This window comes from Cricetulus griseus, chromosome 7, assembly GCF_003668045.3.
Source record: "Cricetulus griseus strain 17A/GY chromosome 7, alternate assembly CriGri-PICRH-1.0, whole genome shotgun sequence".
NCBI lineage: Eukaryota > Metazoa > Chordata > Mammalia > Rodentia > Cricetidae > Cricetulus > Cricetulus griseus.
In genome coordinates this window covers 9,136,836-9,152,052 of record NC_048600.1, presented here as the reverse complement: position 1 = coordinate 9,152,052, position 15,217 = coordinate 9,136,836, and the positions used below count along the sequence as shown (strand labels likewise).

At 39.1% G+C, this 15,217-nt stretch overlaps 1 protein-coding gene across 1 annotated transcript in view; it reads left to right on the top strand.

The window, feature by feature from the left end:
* Birc6 (baculoviral IAP repeat containing 6) overlaps positions 1 to 15,217 on the top strand; it is a 176,097-nt gene that overhangs the window by 21,234 nt on the left and 139,646 nt on the right. The window contains 4 exon segments of the mRNA XM_027426080.2: positions 634 to 827; positions 4,077 to 4,188; positions 5,030 to 5,112; positions 12,171 to 12,554. Of these exon segments, the coding sequence (XP_027281881.1) occupies positions 634 to 827; positions 4,077 to 4,188; positions 5,030 to 5,112; positions 12,171 to 12,554 (773 nt within the window).

Sequence of the window (15,217 nt, the reverse complement as noted above, 5' to 3'; positions counted from 1 at the left end):
ATTAAAGGCGAGTGCCACCAACGCCTGGCCAAATGGGGACATATTAATGTGATCTGAGGACAGCCTATGAAGGTGAAATTAATGTATAGATTTATTTGTCTGGGAAAATATAGTTGGAACCTTTGTAGTCTATCCCCCTCCCCCATTGCCTTTCTTTTCCACTAGTGTAACTTGCTTAGCAATAATATTGAATAATGTTAATAGTTTTCAAAAAGTTTGTTTTACTTTATTTATTTTTCTTTTTTTGAGACAGACACAGACACACAGGCACACACAGAGACACAGACATACACACACAGACACACATAGACACAGATACATACACACACAGACACACACTGTAAAAGGCTTTGAATATTTTACTGCATGTATTTGTGCACTCACCCACATGCCATATTTTTGTCTATTCAACTAGTCAGTGATGGATACCTGGCTTGCTTCTCTGTAGCTTGGTATTTTTAAATAAAAGATTACCTTTTTTTTTTTTTTACTTAAAAGCAAATTCTTACTGTAAACAATAATGGTATAATTGATATTAGCGATACCTAGCTCTTTAATTGATCAGGTCAAGGTAAGATTTTGGTTAAAACTGTGGAAAAGTATCTCCTTGCTTATATTTCTGTTTTCTTTTAGTGGGCCACAGTTACATTTCATCTTCCTCATCATGTATTGAAGTCTATTGCCAGTGCCATTGTAAATGAACTGAAGAAAATAAATCAAAATGTTGCTGCCTTACCTGTGGCGTCCTCGGTGATGGACAGATTGTCTTACCTCTTACCCAGTGCACGTCCAGAACTTGGAGTGGGGCCAGGGCGCTCTGTAGACAGGTAGGTCCCTTGTTCCTTGGGGTGTACTGAGATAGAATTCCTAGATTTAGGGTTAACCAAAACGTGCTGCAAATCTGATTATGATTAGAATATTTTAAAAAGTAGATTTTCATTTATTTGTAAATGTTGTGATGAGATGATTGCTGCTATTGATTTTATATATATACATGTATATAAATATATATACATATATATACACACACACACACACACAAACACACACACACACACATACACACACACACACACACACACATATATATATATATATATATATATAAAATCTTTTATTCTCTAAGAGCATCTGTAAGGAGATTCCAAGATTGTCTTTTGAAGATTCCAGATTCCAGTGCTGAGTGAATATTTGAGGAAATTTTAACCCATTATAACTGTTGGGTGTGTAATATTTTGCCAGATATGAAATTTCTTTGCTTTGGAGCTATGACAAATACTGTGTAGAAATGTGAGTGTAAATAAAATTGTTTAACTGTTTTCATGGAAGAGTAGTGGGGAGATATGATCAAATACATTGCAATTATCTGTAAAACAGTTATTTAAAGGGGTGTGGGGTTTAGGTATGATTAAAATACATTGTATTCACCTATGAAGTTCTCAAAGGAAAAAAAAAAAACTGCCTCCCCATTCATTGGAGTAGTTTCCTTAAAAATCTTTATGCTATTTGCTGTAGATTTAAACAGTACTGTGAAAATCATGCCTCTGTTACTATTTTTTCAGATTTATTGAGTGACTATTTTGTGTAAAACTAAAGCTTCTAATGTATTTGGCAAAAGCTTGATAAGTTATTGGTATTAAAAGTAATAAAGTTTATTAGTGTTACAGTGGAATTTAAAGCCTGATAATTATAATTGAATATTCACATTGGATTTTCATATTTCCATTAGTGAGTCACTTTCTATGTGCTTTGCTGAAGTACATTTTTTTGGGGGGGGGTGGTTGAGACAGGGTTTCTCTGTATTGCTTTGGAGGTTGTCCTGGAACTCGCTCTGTAGACCAGGCTGGCTTCGAACTCACAGAGATCCGCCTACCGCTGCCTCCCGAGTGCTGGGAATAAAGGTGTGTGCCATCAACACCCAGCAGTAAGGGTTTTTATATTCTAGAATAATATTGTTACCTCTGTCTTTTGGATGGAGTATTTTACTTGAAATCTGAATATCAGATGCTGAGTGCTATGGCTATCATTAACATATTCTTGCAACCTATTTGGAAGTAGGAGCAAAGAATGAGAAGCTTGTAATTAGAGGGAATGTTGTCTGAACAGTGTAGATCTTGAGATGTTTATTGACCCTACAGAGCTATTTTGCAGTTACAGTGCTTTCTAAAGAAGCTACTGCATACCATGATTAAGTGTTGTATTTTAGGAAATGAGATCATAAGATAGGAGTTTTCTTTTGTTGTAGTTACTTGTGATAAGAAGTAACGTATAAGGAAAGCTTTATTTTGGCCCAGTTCATCATAGTGGGCAAGGCATGGGCAGGATATTATATGTACAGTCAGGAATCAGAGAACAGTGAGTGCTATGCTCACCTTAGTTTCTCCCTTTTATTCGTCCTGAACTCCAGGTATTTGATAATGCTTCCCAAAATAAGGGTTGATTTTTCCCTCTTAAGTTGAACTTCTGGAAATGCTCTAAAAAGGATGTGTCATTTAGGTGGTTCCAAATCCAGCCATATGTCTCTTCTGGGTGTGCTAAGATATCCTCAAGTACCAATTTGATGGAGTCTTGAAGTTATTTTATTAATAATGAGTCTTCAAAGACTTTGGTAGACATAGTGAATTGAGACCCGGTCTCAACCTCCCCTCTTGTAAATACATACAAAACCTATACATGAAACTTTCTAACCTCCATAGGTTTTTTTTTTTTTTTAAATCAATAAAAGGAAACATTTATCATTATACTTCAAGGGGATGTGTCCTGGGTAGTAACTGAACCACTATCAGATAAACTTCCCTTTTTACTTTGTGGGAGCTGAGCCCAGGGACCTATGTTTCTTGTGTGCATTGCTGGGAATTGGATCCAAGGGCTCAATTCATGTTAGGCAACTGCTTCAAGTTCTAATACTGATCTGCCCCTCCCTCTCCTAGCACATGCTTTTAAAAGTCAGAATGCAATTATGAGTAACAGAGCACTGTTGTAGAAATCAGTTTTTCTGATCTGTTTTTTCATCATCCTCCCCACCCCCGACTTTCAGTTACTATTTATACAGCTGTAAGAGCAAGAGAAAGCTTTGCTCATAGTCCTTTCTTACTTTTGAAGCCCCTTGGATTTCAGTTTGTTATTATCCTTTAAAAATTCACTGATGCCCTGAGTTGTAGCTTAACTCTGCTTGAAGTAGAAGGCTATTATGAAAGTGTGAAGATTTCATTGCATTGTTTTCTTGATAGTCTAGTTAGGCTGTCTTCCTGCTCATGATGCTCTTGTTTCAGGCTTCTGAGTTCTGTGTTTACAGACAGTATTACGGTTTTTAGAATTTACTAGCGTTTCTGGCCTTAGTGATGCACACCTTTGATCCCAGCAGGCAGAACCTGGCTGAGTTTGAAGCCAGCCTAGTCTGTCTAGTGAGTTCCACAATGGCCAGGTCTGCACAGTTGAGACAGTGTCTCAACCAGTACTAAATTAAAGTTTGCTAGCTTATAGAGCTTTGCTGGAGGAAGATTTTCCTAGTGAAAGAACAAAACACTGATTTATAGCTTAAAAAACAAAAAACAGCTTAAAAGCAAATGAAACACAGGTACTGCTTATGAGCTTAGCCAGTAGCAGAGACAGATGCCCACATCAGCTGGCTTGTGGCCGGAGGAAAAAGTGCAGGGCTTTCTGCCAGCCTCTTCATTTCCTGTTGTCTAGTTGGTAATTATTCATTATTAGTTAACTTAATCCACCTGTGGATTTATTTGGCTGCAGTAGCCATTAACCAGCTTTTCTTTACAATTTGTAGGGGACAATGTTGAAAATAAAAATTGGAACATAACCATTCCCACTTAATTTGGTTTTTCAAGACAGGGTTTCTCTGTGTAACAGCCCTAGCTGTCCTAGAACTTGCTCTGCAGATAAGGTTGGCCTTGAACGCACAAGGGCTGGGACTAAAGGTGTGCGCCACTACCTTCCAGCTTCTTTCCCCTTTTTTTTTTTTTTTTTGGTATTTCAGTCATTTTCTTTTCTGCAGCATTAAATAGGAGTTTCCCTGCAGCTTGATGCCTCGCTCCAATTATTTGCTGTTTGTTTACTTTTAGGGCATTGATGTATAGTGAGGCTAACAGAAGGGAGACATTCACTTCGTGGCCTCATGTTGGCTATAGGTGGGCACAGCCAGATCCTATGGCTCAAGCTGGATTTTATCACCAGGTAACAAGCATCAAAAATAGACCCCTCCCCCCATGTGTGCTATTCCAGCCTTCAGTGAGCCCAGCATTTAATTAAATTTTTTCTTTTTAAGTATTTTGTGCAGTCTAGCTATGTGCTTTTTTGTATATGTCCTTGTGAGTTTTGTTTGCCACGTACTTTGTTGTGATGCTGGTCCTATGTTCTACATTGGGAATTTAGGGGCCAAATAATTATTGAGTCATTTGATATTTAATCTTTCAGATTAGATACATTTTCTACTTTTGGTATCAAGTTCATATGGTCTTTAAATGTCATTTTTTGGGAAATATTCTCATTGGATATTTGATTATTTTCAGTGTTTGATTTCAGCTCTTATAAACTAGCAGTAGATTCTTGAAGTAATGTAATAAATAATTTTGCAAGACAGAAATAGTGGTATACGCTTGTAATGCTATCACTTGGGAGTCTTAGGTGGGGGAGGGGGCTTGTGAGTTGTTTACCAACCAGAAATATTTAGCAGCCAGAAATAATTAGTGAAGCAATACCTTGATTTATTTATATATTTACTTTTGAGACGGGATCTTACTGTATTGTTGTGGTTGGCCTGCAAATTTGTTGAACACTTCTTATTTATGTATGAGCACAGTAGTACTATAAATTATTTTTTTCCTTAGAAAATTGTACTTGAAATTGGGAACTTTTTGAAGAGTTGTTATTGAAACGCTGTTTTAATAATGATTGGTCCTTTTCTTTCTCTTTTCCCTTCTGTACCTGCTTCTTTCTTCCATCCCTTTTCTCCTTTTCTTCCCTTTTGTACCTGCTTGCTTCCTTTCTCTCTTCTCCATTTTAACATATTTTACAGCCTGCCTCATCTGGAGATGATAGAGCCATGTGCTTTACTTGTAGTGTATGTCTCGTTTGTTGGGAGCCTACAGATGAACCTTGGTGAGTCTTGAGTTTTCTGGGCATAGTAGGCTGTTAGTATTATAGTGTTTCTAAATTTCTGTTTTTTTTTTTTTTTTTTTTTTTGCTCTGTTAATTGACATGTCTCAAGAGAATGAGTAGTCCTGTCTGTATTCTGTCACAAGACTTTGCCAAATCTGCATGGAGAAAGTGCCAAGAAATAGAACTAGATTCTTTTTTTTTTTTTTTTTTTTGGTTTTTCGAGACAGGGTTTCTCTATGTAACTTTGGAGCCTATCTTGGCCCTCGCTGTGGAGACCAGGCTGGCCTCGAACTCACAGAGATCCGCCTGTCTCTGCCTCCCAAGTGCTTAAGGGATTAAAGGCGAGTGCCACCAATGCCCGGCTTAGAACTAGATTCTTACCAGACCATAGGCTGTATTAAATCTACCCTAGCACTTATTCAGCTGTATAGTTCTGACTATTGAAGAAAAGTGAACAGAGAATCCATGGAGGAGAGAAACATATAGTATACAGCTCTAATTTTAAATAACTTTTTGAGACAGGGTTTCTCTGTATTGCTTTGGAGGTTGTCCTGGAACTTGCTCTGTAGAGCAGGCTGGCCTTGAACTCAGAGGATCTGCTTGCCTCTGCCTCCTGAGAACCTATAACATTCTAAAACTTGATTAACACTAGATAAATAGTGAGGACCATGATTTACTAATACCTTCTATGAGACCTTACTTTAGAAAATGGTAGTAGTCGCAAATATTTGTTATACCATATAGCTGATGTTACTGCAAATCCTTTGCTTTTTCAATTCATTTAAGTCTCATAGTAACCCTCTAAAGTAGATGCTGTTGTATCAGAAAAACCAAGACTAATTGTCAATAAAAAATTTCTTTTGATAGTTCTTGTAATTGAACTTTAGGGCCTTTAGAATTCTAGTCAAGGGTTCTAACACTGAACTATACCATCCCTAGCTCCTTAAGTTATTTAATTTTGTATGTATGAATGTTTGCCTGCATGTGTGTGTGTACTGTTTGCATGCCTCATGTATTTAGCTACAGGTGTTTGTGAACTTCCATTTGGGTGATGGGGACCTGTGCTAGAAATTGAACCTGGGTCCTTTGTCAGAGCAGTAAGTGTTGTTTTTTTTTCTTTTCTTTTTGGTTTTTTGAGACACGGTTTTTCTGTGTTAATAGCCCTGGCCTGGAAATCACTTCATAGACCAGGCTGGCTTTGAACTTAATGAGATCTGCCTACCTCTGCCTCCCAAGTGCTGGTATTAAAGTTATGCTGTGCCACCACCACCCGGTGCAATAAGTGTTCTTTTTTTTTTTTTTTTTTTTTTTTTTTTTTTTTTTTCTGTGACAGGGTTTCTCTGTGTAGCTTTGGAGCCTATCCTGGCACTCGCTCTGGAGACCAGGCTGGCCTCGAACTCACAGAGATCCGCCACCTGCCTCTGCCTCCCGAGTGCTGGGATTAAAGGTGTGTGCCACCAACGCCTGACTGCAATAAGTGTTCTTAACCACTTAGTCATCTTTCCAGCTCCTTCCTTTATTTTTTATTAAATTATTCATTTTTAAAACAATTTATTTTTATTTTATGTGTATTACTATTTGGCCTGCATGCATGTCTGTGTGAGGGTGTTTGATGCTTTGGAACTGGAGTCACAGACAGTTATGAGCTGCAATGTGGGTGCAGGGAATTGAACCCAGGTCCTCTGGAAGAGCAGTCAGTGCTCTTAACCGCTGAGCCATCTCTCCTAAGTGTAAATGGGAGTTTCTCTCCTACCCACCAGTTCCCAGATAAACACTCAGAAGCTTAATGTTAATTATAATTGTTTGGCCAATGGCTCAGGCATATTACTGACTAGCTCTAACAACTAAATTAACCCATTTTTTTACTTATCTGTATATCACCATGTGGCTGTGACTTACTGGTAATATTCTGGCATCTTACCCCTCCAGGGGCTATATGGTATTCCATGACCCCACCTTCTTTCTCTCTGTATCTGTTTGGATTTCCCACCTATCTATAGTCTGCCTGGCTGTGGGGCAAATGAGCTTCTTTATTAACCAATGATTATAAAACAGATTCACAGCATAGAGTGGCATCCCACATCACCTAAGGTTTGTTTTTTTGTCTTTTTGTTGTTTCTTTCTTTGCTTTTGTTTCTCCAAGACAGGGTTTCTTGACAGTTCTGGACTAGTTCTATAGACCAGGCTGGCCTTGAACTCACTGAGATCCGCCTGCCTCTGCCTCCCAAGTGCTGGGATTAAAGGATGTGCCAGCACCATCTATCTGCACTTTATTTTTTATAGTCACTCTATGAGATAGAAATTATTATACCCCATTTTAAGCATGTTTATTTATTGATAACTCATTTATTTTTGCATATGTGCCTGTGATACCATGAAATGTGTGTGGATAAGGACAATTTGGAGGAGGAGTTAGTTCTTTTTCCGTATAGAATTCAGTTATTGAACTAAGGTCTTCAGGCTAGAGTTGTGTTTTTTTTTTTTGTTTTGTTTTTTATTTAAATAAATGATTTCACTGTGTAACTCTGGTTGGCCTGGAGCTTGCTATGTAGACTGGGCAGCTCTAGAACTAAAGGTTTTTTTTTTTAACTTTTACATATACATGTGTTGTCTGTATGTATGAGTTCATATGTGTGGGTGCTCATGAAGTCTAGAAGAGGATGTTGGATCCCCTGGAACTGGAGTTATAGGTAGTGACCTGTGTGGGATGTAGGTGCTGGGATTCCAACTTAAATGCTTTGCAAGGGTAGCAAGTACACTTGACCATTGAGCTGCCTCTCCAGGTTTTTGTTGTTGTTGTTGTTATTTGTTTTTACACCAGGGTCTCACCATGTGGTGTCTTGGTTGGTCTGGAGCTCATATTAGAGATCTGGCAGTTCTTAAACTGATTGATCCTCATAACTCTGCTTCTCCAGTGTGGGGATTCACCTTCAGGCACTTCCACACCATACTCCCTTATGCATTATTTCATTTTAAAATGAAGAAACTAACAGTTTATCCCAGGTGCATGTCCAGTAAGGGATAGAGAGAGGCTTTGGTTTTCAAATATTTCATTTAGTTTGTACTGCAATTGGTTTGAAGTTTCATGCCAGCTAATAAGCTGACATGTATGCAGTAAGCATATAAAACAATCATCTAATGTATATCTGAAAAATTATATGATATTGTAGACCATAATACATATTTAAATTTTTATTTTAGTTTTAGTTATTTTTTTTAAGATTTATTTATTATGCATACAGTGTTCTGCCTGCATGTATGCCTGCCGACCAGAACAGGACACTGTATCTCATTATAGATGGTTGTGAGCTACCATGTCGTTGCTGGGAATTGAGCTCAGGACCTCTGGAAGAGCAGCCATTGCTCTTAACTGCTGAGCCATCTCTCTAGCCCTTATTTTAGTAAGTGTTGTGTTATATATGAGGGAGGGTGCCTTCAGAGGCCAGATCCCTGGAACTGGAGTTACAGTTGGCCATGAGGTGCCTGATGTGAATGCCAGGAACGAACTCAGATTCTTTGTTAGCCATTGAGCTGTATCTCTGACCCCAACACACACACACACACACACACACACACACACACACACGGGAATGTATGTACATATATACATTTGAGACAGTTTCATATAGCCCAGGCTTGTTTGGAACTCACTATGAAGCAGAGGCTGGTTTCAACCCCTTTCCTATTTTGACAAAGGTTTTCACTAAGTAGCTCTGGCTCACTGTATAGATCAAACTGTCTTCGAACTCAAAAAGATCCACCTGTCTCTGCCTCTGTTGTGCAGAGATTAAAGTTGTGTGTTACTGTCCCCTTCTTGGCGTCAAATTCTTGATCCTCCTGCCACCATGTTCTGTGGTGTTCAGAGGAATGTGCCATCTCACCCAGTCAAAACTCTTTTTAAAAAATGTAGTCAGTCCTAAAATGAGCCTAGGGTGCACATCAACTCACTGTGTAACCCAGGATTGGCTCAAACTCATGTCAGTTGTCCTCCTCAGCTTCCTGAGTGCTGGAAATATAGGTGTAAACCACAATGGACAGTTTGGATGGTACCTGTATTGATAACTTTTTGTGTTGGGAAGCAGGTTCAAAATTTCAACTTGGGCAATTAAGTAACATCTTTTCTTTATTTGCTGAGAGGTTTGGAATGTACCTGTAGTATGAATAATAAAAACTAGAGACAGATACTGGGGTTCAAGCCGAAGATTAGAAAAACAAAGCAGCCAACCCACCAGAGAGCTCTTAACCTCTTCCAAGATTGGAGTGTTCCTGTTCTCAATGCGGCTGGAGACTAATTGCTCTGAGAGTGTGTGTCAAATGTGGTATGAGACCCTGAGCTCCTTCTCACATCCCTCTCTAGTGCTGGTATTAAAGGTGTGAGCTCTGTTTCTCTTTTAGACTGAGTCACTCCTATGTAGCCCTGAGTGGCCTTGAACACACAGAAATCTATCTTCCTCTCTCCTGAGTCCTGGGATTAAAGGTGTGTGCCCCCATTTGGCTGTGGCTGTGGCTGTGGCTGTGCCTGTGCCTGTGCTTGAGCCTGTGGCTAGCTTTGCATTCTAATCTCCAGGTAATCTTTATTAGATCATAAACAATATGTACCAGAATATGGAATTCAAAATCTCTCAAGAATTTGCTAGCATCTGATGTTCTGAGTTCACTGCTCTTAAGTGTATAGGTGAGAAACTAGATTTTTGAGTAAGGTTGCTTTCCAATCTTCTAAGAGAAAAGAGTCAATTTTAAATAATTTTAAATAGGACCTTGATATTTTGCTAGTAGGAGTTGAGTTAACTTTGAAGGGAGGTTGAATTCTTCAAGAAATAAAAGTGGACATTCTCTACTTCCTGTCAGTTCTGCTTTTACTTCTGCTCTAAGGAGTTAATTCCTTTTGTATGTTTGGCGTTGTGACAAATTTGGCCATTACAGTGAAAAAACTGGAAATTTTTTTTTTTCCCCGAGATAGGGTTTCTCTGTGTAGCTTTGAAGCCTGCCCTGGAACTCACTCTGTAGACCAGGCTGGCCTTCAACTCACAGAGATCTGCCTGCCTCTGCCTCCCGAGTGCTGAGACTAAAGGTATGTGCCACCATCTCCTGGCCTGGAAAACTCTTAAATGCTGATCAAGAGTCCAGTGGCTTCTGGGAGATGGAGGCCAGTGGATCTTTTGTTAGTTTGATGCCATCTATGGTTGCATACTGAGGCCATGACTTATTCTCTCCCCTCCCTCCTCCCTCCCTTTCTCCTCTCTCCCTCCCTCCCTCCTTCCCTCCCTCCCTCCCTTCTTCCCTCTTTCTCCCTCTCTCTCTCTTTCTCCCTCCCTTCCCTCTCCCTCCCTTGCTTCCTTCTTTTCTCTTTCTCTCCCCCCCATTTAATTTATTGTGTATACTGTGTTCTGCCTGCATGTATGCCTGCAGGCCAGAAGAGGGCACCAGATCTCATTACAGATAGTTGTGAGCCACCATGTGGGTGCTTGGAATTGAACTCAGAACCTGGAAGAGCAGCCTGTATTCTTTTGGTTTTTCGAGACAGGGTTTCTCTGTGTACCTTTGGAGCCTATCCTGGAACTCACAGAGATCCACCTGCCTCTGCCTTCCGAGTGCTGGGATTAAAGGTGTGCACCACCAACACCACCAATGCCCGGCCGCAGCTTGTGCTCTTAATCATAAACCTTTCCAGTCTCCGGCCATGATTTTCTTAAAAAAAAAAAAAAAAAAAAAAAAAAAAAAAAAAGCTATAGCCAATAAAATGTGACTGATTCATGATAGATGAGCAATAGAAAATTAGAAGAACTTGATATTCTCTAGTGATCACTATCAATAACATTCTGTTCTTGGCTCATGAAAATTGTTGCAGTTGCACAGTGCCACCGATGATTTAAAATTGTTTGAAGCAGTAAACCCTGTTTTTTTTTTTTTTTTTTTTTGGTGTACATAAATGAATAAAAAATTTTACAAGTATACTAGTTAAAAATGTTGAGAATACTTATCTGAGCTGGATGGTGGTGGTGCATGCCTATGAGGCAGAGATAGGCAGATCTCTCTGTGAGTTCACAGCCAGCCTAATCTACATAGTGAGTTCCAGATCAGGGTCCAAAGCTACACCCTGTCTCAAAATGCTTGTCCCCAAAAAGAATGCTTATCTGGAAGGTGGGATAAAAGATTATTAGGATTAGATATAACTGGTTAGCTTTTATTTTTATTTACAGTCACATGGGACTGTAAGTATTTAGTTAAGAAGTTTAAACTAAGGTAAGAAAAAGTAAGCAGGGGAAAAATGCACTAGAACTTAGCTGGGAGAGAATGTAGCTCAAATATGTGCTCGGTGGTATAATGCAACAGGATTTATGAAAGAATCTATGCATTACAGACTGCCCAGGGTGTCATTATAGTAACTGTAGGTGCAGTGTGAAAAAAAGTATGTCTGTTCAGAAGAACAGCATATGTTACAAGTGAAATTATTTTATTTTTGCCCAGAGTAAGGAAACGAAATTTTTCTGTCTTTGGTAGTAGGATTCTGTCCTCAAGTACTGCTTTGAAATTGCAAGTAGAAGCCGGGCGTTGGTGGCGCAAGCCTTTAATCCCAGCACTCTGGTGGCAGAGGCAGGCGGATCTCTGTGAGTTCAAGGCCAGCCTGTTGCAAGTAGAAAAATTGTACAGGGCAACACACATCAGAAAACTATAAGAGTTAGGAAGTTGGGCAAATAATTTTGTCATGAATTGCATTTATTTCTGATTTCACACTTGAAATCAGTTAAAGTGAGTAAAACTGCTAATAATAAGCAGCTAGAATATGGAGTGTGTAAACACTGTGAATGACTGAATGAAATTGAATGGTCTTCTAAAGGTAAGTTCAGGTGAGGGGTGGAAATACAGCTGAGTGGTAGAGTACTTGTTCGACATGCTCGAAGCCCTGCATTTCATTCCAGTACTTGTATCTGCCACCTCTATTTGCCCCATCCAGCCAAAGGAAAATGTGAATGATTTAGTAAGTTGAAGACTTTTTAAAGGCAGTCTTTGAGTTTCTGCTTTGCTCTTCAGTAAAATTTCCTTTTCACTCTGTAAAGGTCTGAACATGAGAGACATTCCCCCAACTGCCCCTTTGTGAAAGGTGAGCACACTCAGAATGTGCCCTTGTCCGTCACGCTGGCAACGAGTCCTGCACAGCTTCCTTCTGCAGATGGAGCTGACAGAATATCTTGCTTTGGGTCGGGGAGCTGCCCACAGTTTCTAGCTGCTGCCACCAAACGTGGGAAGATATGCATATGGGACGTCTCCAAACTCATGAAGGTGCACTTGAAGTTTGAAATTAATGCCTACGATCCAGCAATTGTACAACAACTGATCCTATCAGGAGATCCAAGCTCAGGAGTTGATTCAAGGAGACCGACTTTGGCATGGCTAGAGGACTCTTCTAGTTGCTCAGACATACCGAAACTGGAAGGAGACAGGTACAGGGCTTTGTTTCAGTGGTATTTGTTTTTTTTCATTTTTTTTTCTTTTTTAAATTTAAATTAGAAACCAGTTTCTTTTCTTTCTTTCTTTCTTTCTTTCTTTCTTTCTTTCTTTTTTTTTTTTTAAAGATTTTAATTATTCATTTATTATGTATACAGTCTTCTGCCTGCATGCAGGCAGACAGCACCAGATCTCATTCAAGGTGGTTGTGAGCCACCATGTGGTTGCTGGGAATTGAACTCAGGACCTCTGGAAGAACAGTCAGTGCTCTTAACCTCTGAACCTCTCCTGCCCAAAACCAGTTTCTTTTACACGTCAATCCCAGCTCCCTCTCCCTCCCCTGATTTAGGTTTTTTTTTCCTTTTTTTTAAAATTTAAATTAGAAGTCCACTTCTTTTACATGTCAATCCCAGTTTCCTCGCCTTCTCCTCCTCCCCTGCCCCCTACCGACGACCTCCTAGCCCATCCCCTTTCTTCTTCGCAGCAGGGGTGGGGGTGGGGGGGTGGGGGGGGATCCTCAAAGTCTGTTTCATTGGCATTTGTAGTGGCACATATTTTCTTTTTCTAAATTTCATTTTCTTTATTAGCTAATGAGATAGCAAAAAAAAAAAAAAAAAAGGGTCAAGTTGTAGCATAGAAAATATTCTCTTAGCTTGTTTGGCTGAAAATCTGAAAGCGATGTGAATCTCAGAAGTTTTCATTCAGGATACCACAGGTTAGTTAGATCTGGTGACTGGAACAGTAGGACTTTTATGAAGTGTATGCCAGTCTGGACCATAGAGTGAGAATTTGTCTCAAAATACCATAGGAAAAAAAAAACAACACACACACACACACACACACACACACACACACACACACACACACACAGGAAATGCCACATTGTATAATACTCGGTTTTTCTCCAAATCACATTTTCCTTTATGTTTTATAACTAGAGATCTACGGGAGTTGGTAGAAATACTGACAAGTGACTAAAGATAAATATATGATAAAGAAAAACACAATACCAAACAGTTAGGAAACAATGGAAATCACAGTTATACTAGAGAGGCTAAAATACATTTGAAAAATTATTCATTATGCAGTTCTGAAGCTATTCTGTAAATCCATTCCTATGCAGTAAATATCAAACTATGTAAGTCTTGAAATAGGAAGTCCTCCATCTTGTCAATTAGAAGTAATTGCCACAATAAAAACTAAAATCTAGGGATTGTAATTTACCAATAGAGTGCATGTGTAGCATCTGTGAAGACTGTAGTTCTGTCTTCAGTATCAGAATAAAAACAAAAAATAAAACAAGAAAAAAGTTTAAATATTGAAATTAAGCCAGTGGCTTTCATTTGTAATTTTACTTTTTACTAGGTAGTTCCATGGAATAGTTGTACCAAATGATTCTGGTTTCTCCTTTTAATCCCTCAAGTTCTGGAACTGACTTTCACTAATAAGTGGCAAAATGACTTCAGATGAGGCAAGAGGATGCAATTATTTGGAATAGTGTACTAGTAGTAGTGAGGGAGAAATGTCTGGTTGTTTTTGTTCTGCTTTCCCTCCTTAGAGCTGGAGTGCCGACCGTACAGAGCTTGAGGCACTGTAATTGAAGTGTCTCCTCTTACCTTCTTTGGTAGGTTCTTGGTTTTTGTGACTGTATCTGACCTATAGTTTTGGGGTGGAGCATCAAGGAAACCATGTTTCCTAAGAGTGTCCACTTGCGTTTGGATTAGACCACAATCACATGGCTCTGTTTTATTCACATAAATAAAATGAAGGGTTTCAGGTAGCCATTTAGTGTGTGATCAATAATAGCAGCTATTCCTGTTAAGACTCTTGTCAGTGGAGATGTGAAATGGAGCATTTTCAACCGGGTACACTTTAAATGTCTGCCTTTGACCTTCTAGGTGTCCCGTGTTACTGATGTGATCACTGTTAGACTGCAGACATGTCCTTTGTTTTTGAGACAGGATTTCATTGTGCAGCCCTGATTGGTCTGGTTCTTGTAATGTAGACCAGGCTGGTCTGAAACCTACAGATCCTTGTGCTTCTGCTTCAGGCGTACTACTATACCTAGTGACGTGTTTCTATTAAGTAATACAGAATTTTGTTAAATGGAAATTGTGGAATTGAGAATCCATAACATACAAATTGGGAAGTTTGTATCTTGGTAATAGCATGTGGAAATGGACTGGCAGATAAAGGAATTGGGCCAAAGATCTGGTACAAACTAAACTAAAACTTAAGGCTGTTTGAAGAGCAAGCAGTTTAGCTGTTGTTGTCTGAGTTTTTATTAACATTTGCTAATAGCCCTAGAACTAAGAATGCTTGATTTTCTTTTTTTAATTTTATTAACGTATTTAGTGGGTCATTATGGAAGATCATGAAATTGGCTTGTCATCTTAAACCCTGATTTTCTATTAGATTTTTGTTTTACATTTTGATTTCTGGATTAAAAGTTGCATCACAATAGACTTCTAGTATTACCATATTCCTCTTTGGGAAAATGTACCTTTTTTTTTTTTTTTTTTTTTTTTGAGACAGGATTTTTTCTCTGTGGCTTTGGAGGCTGTCCTGGAACTAACTCTTGTAGACCAGGCTGGTCTTGAACTCACAGACATCTGCCTGCCTCTGCCTCCCGAGTGATGGGACTAAAGGCATGCTCCAT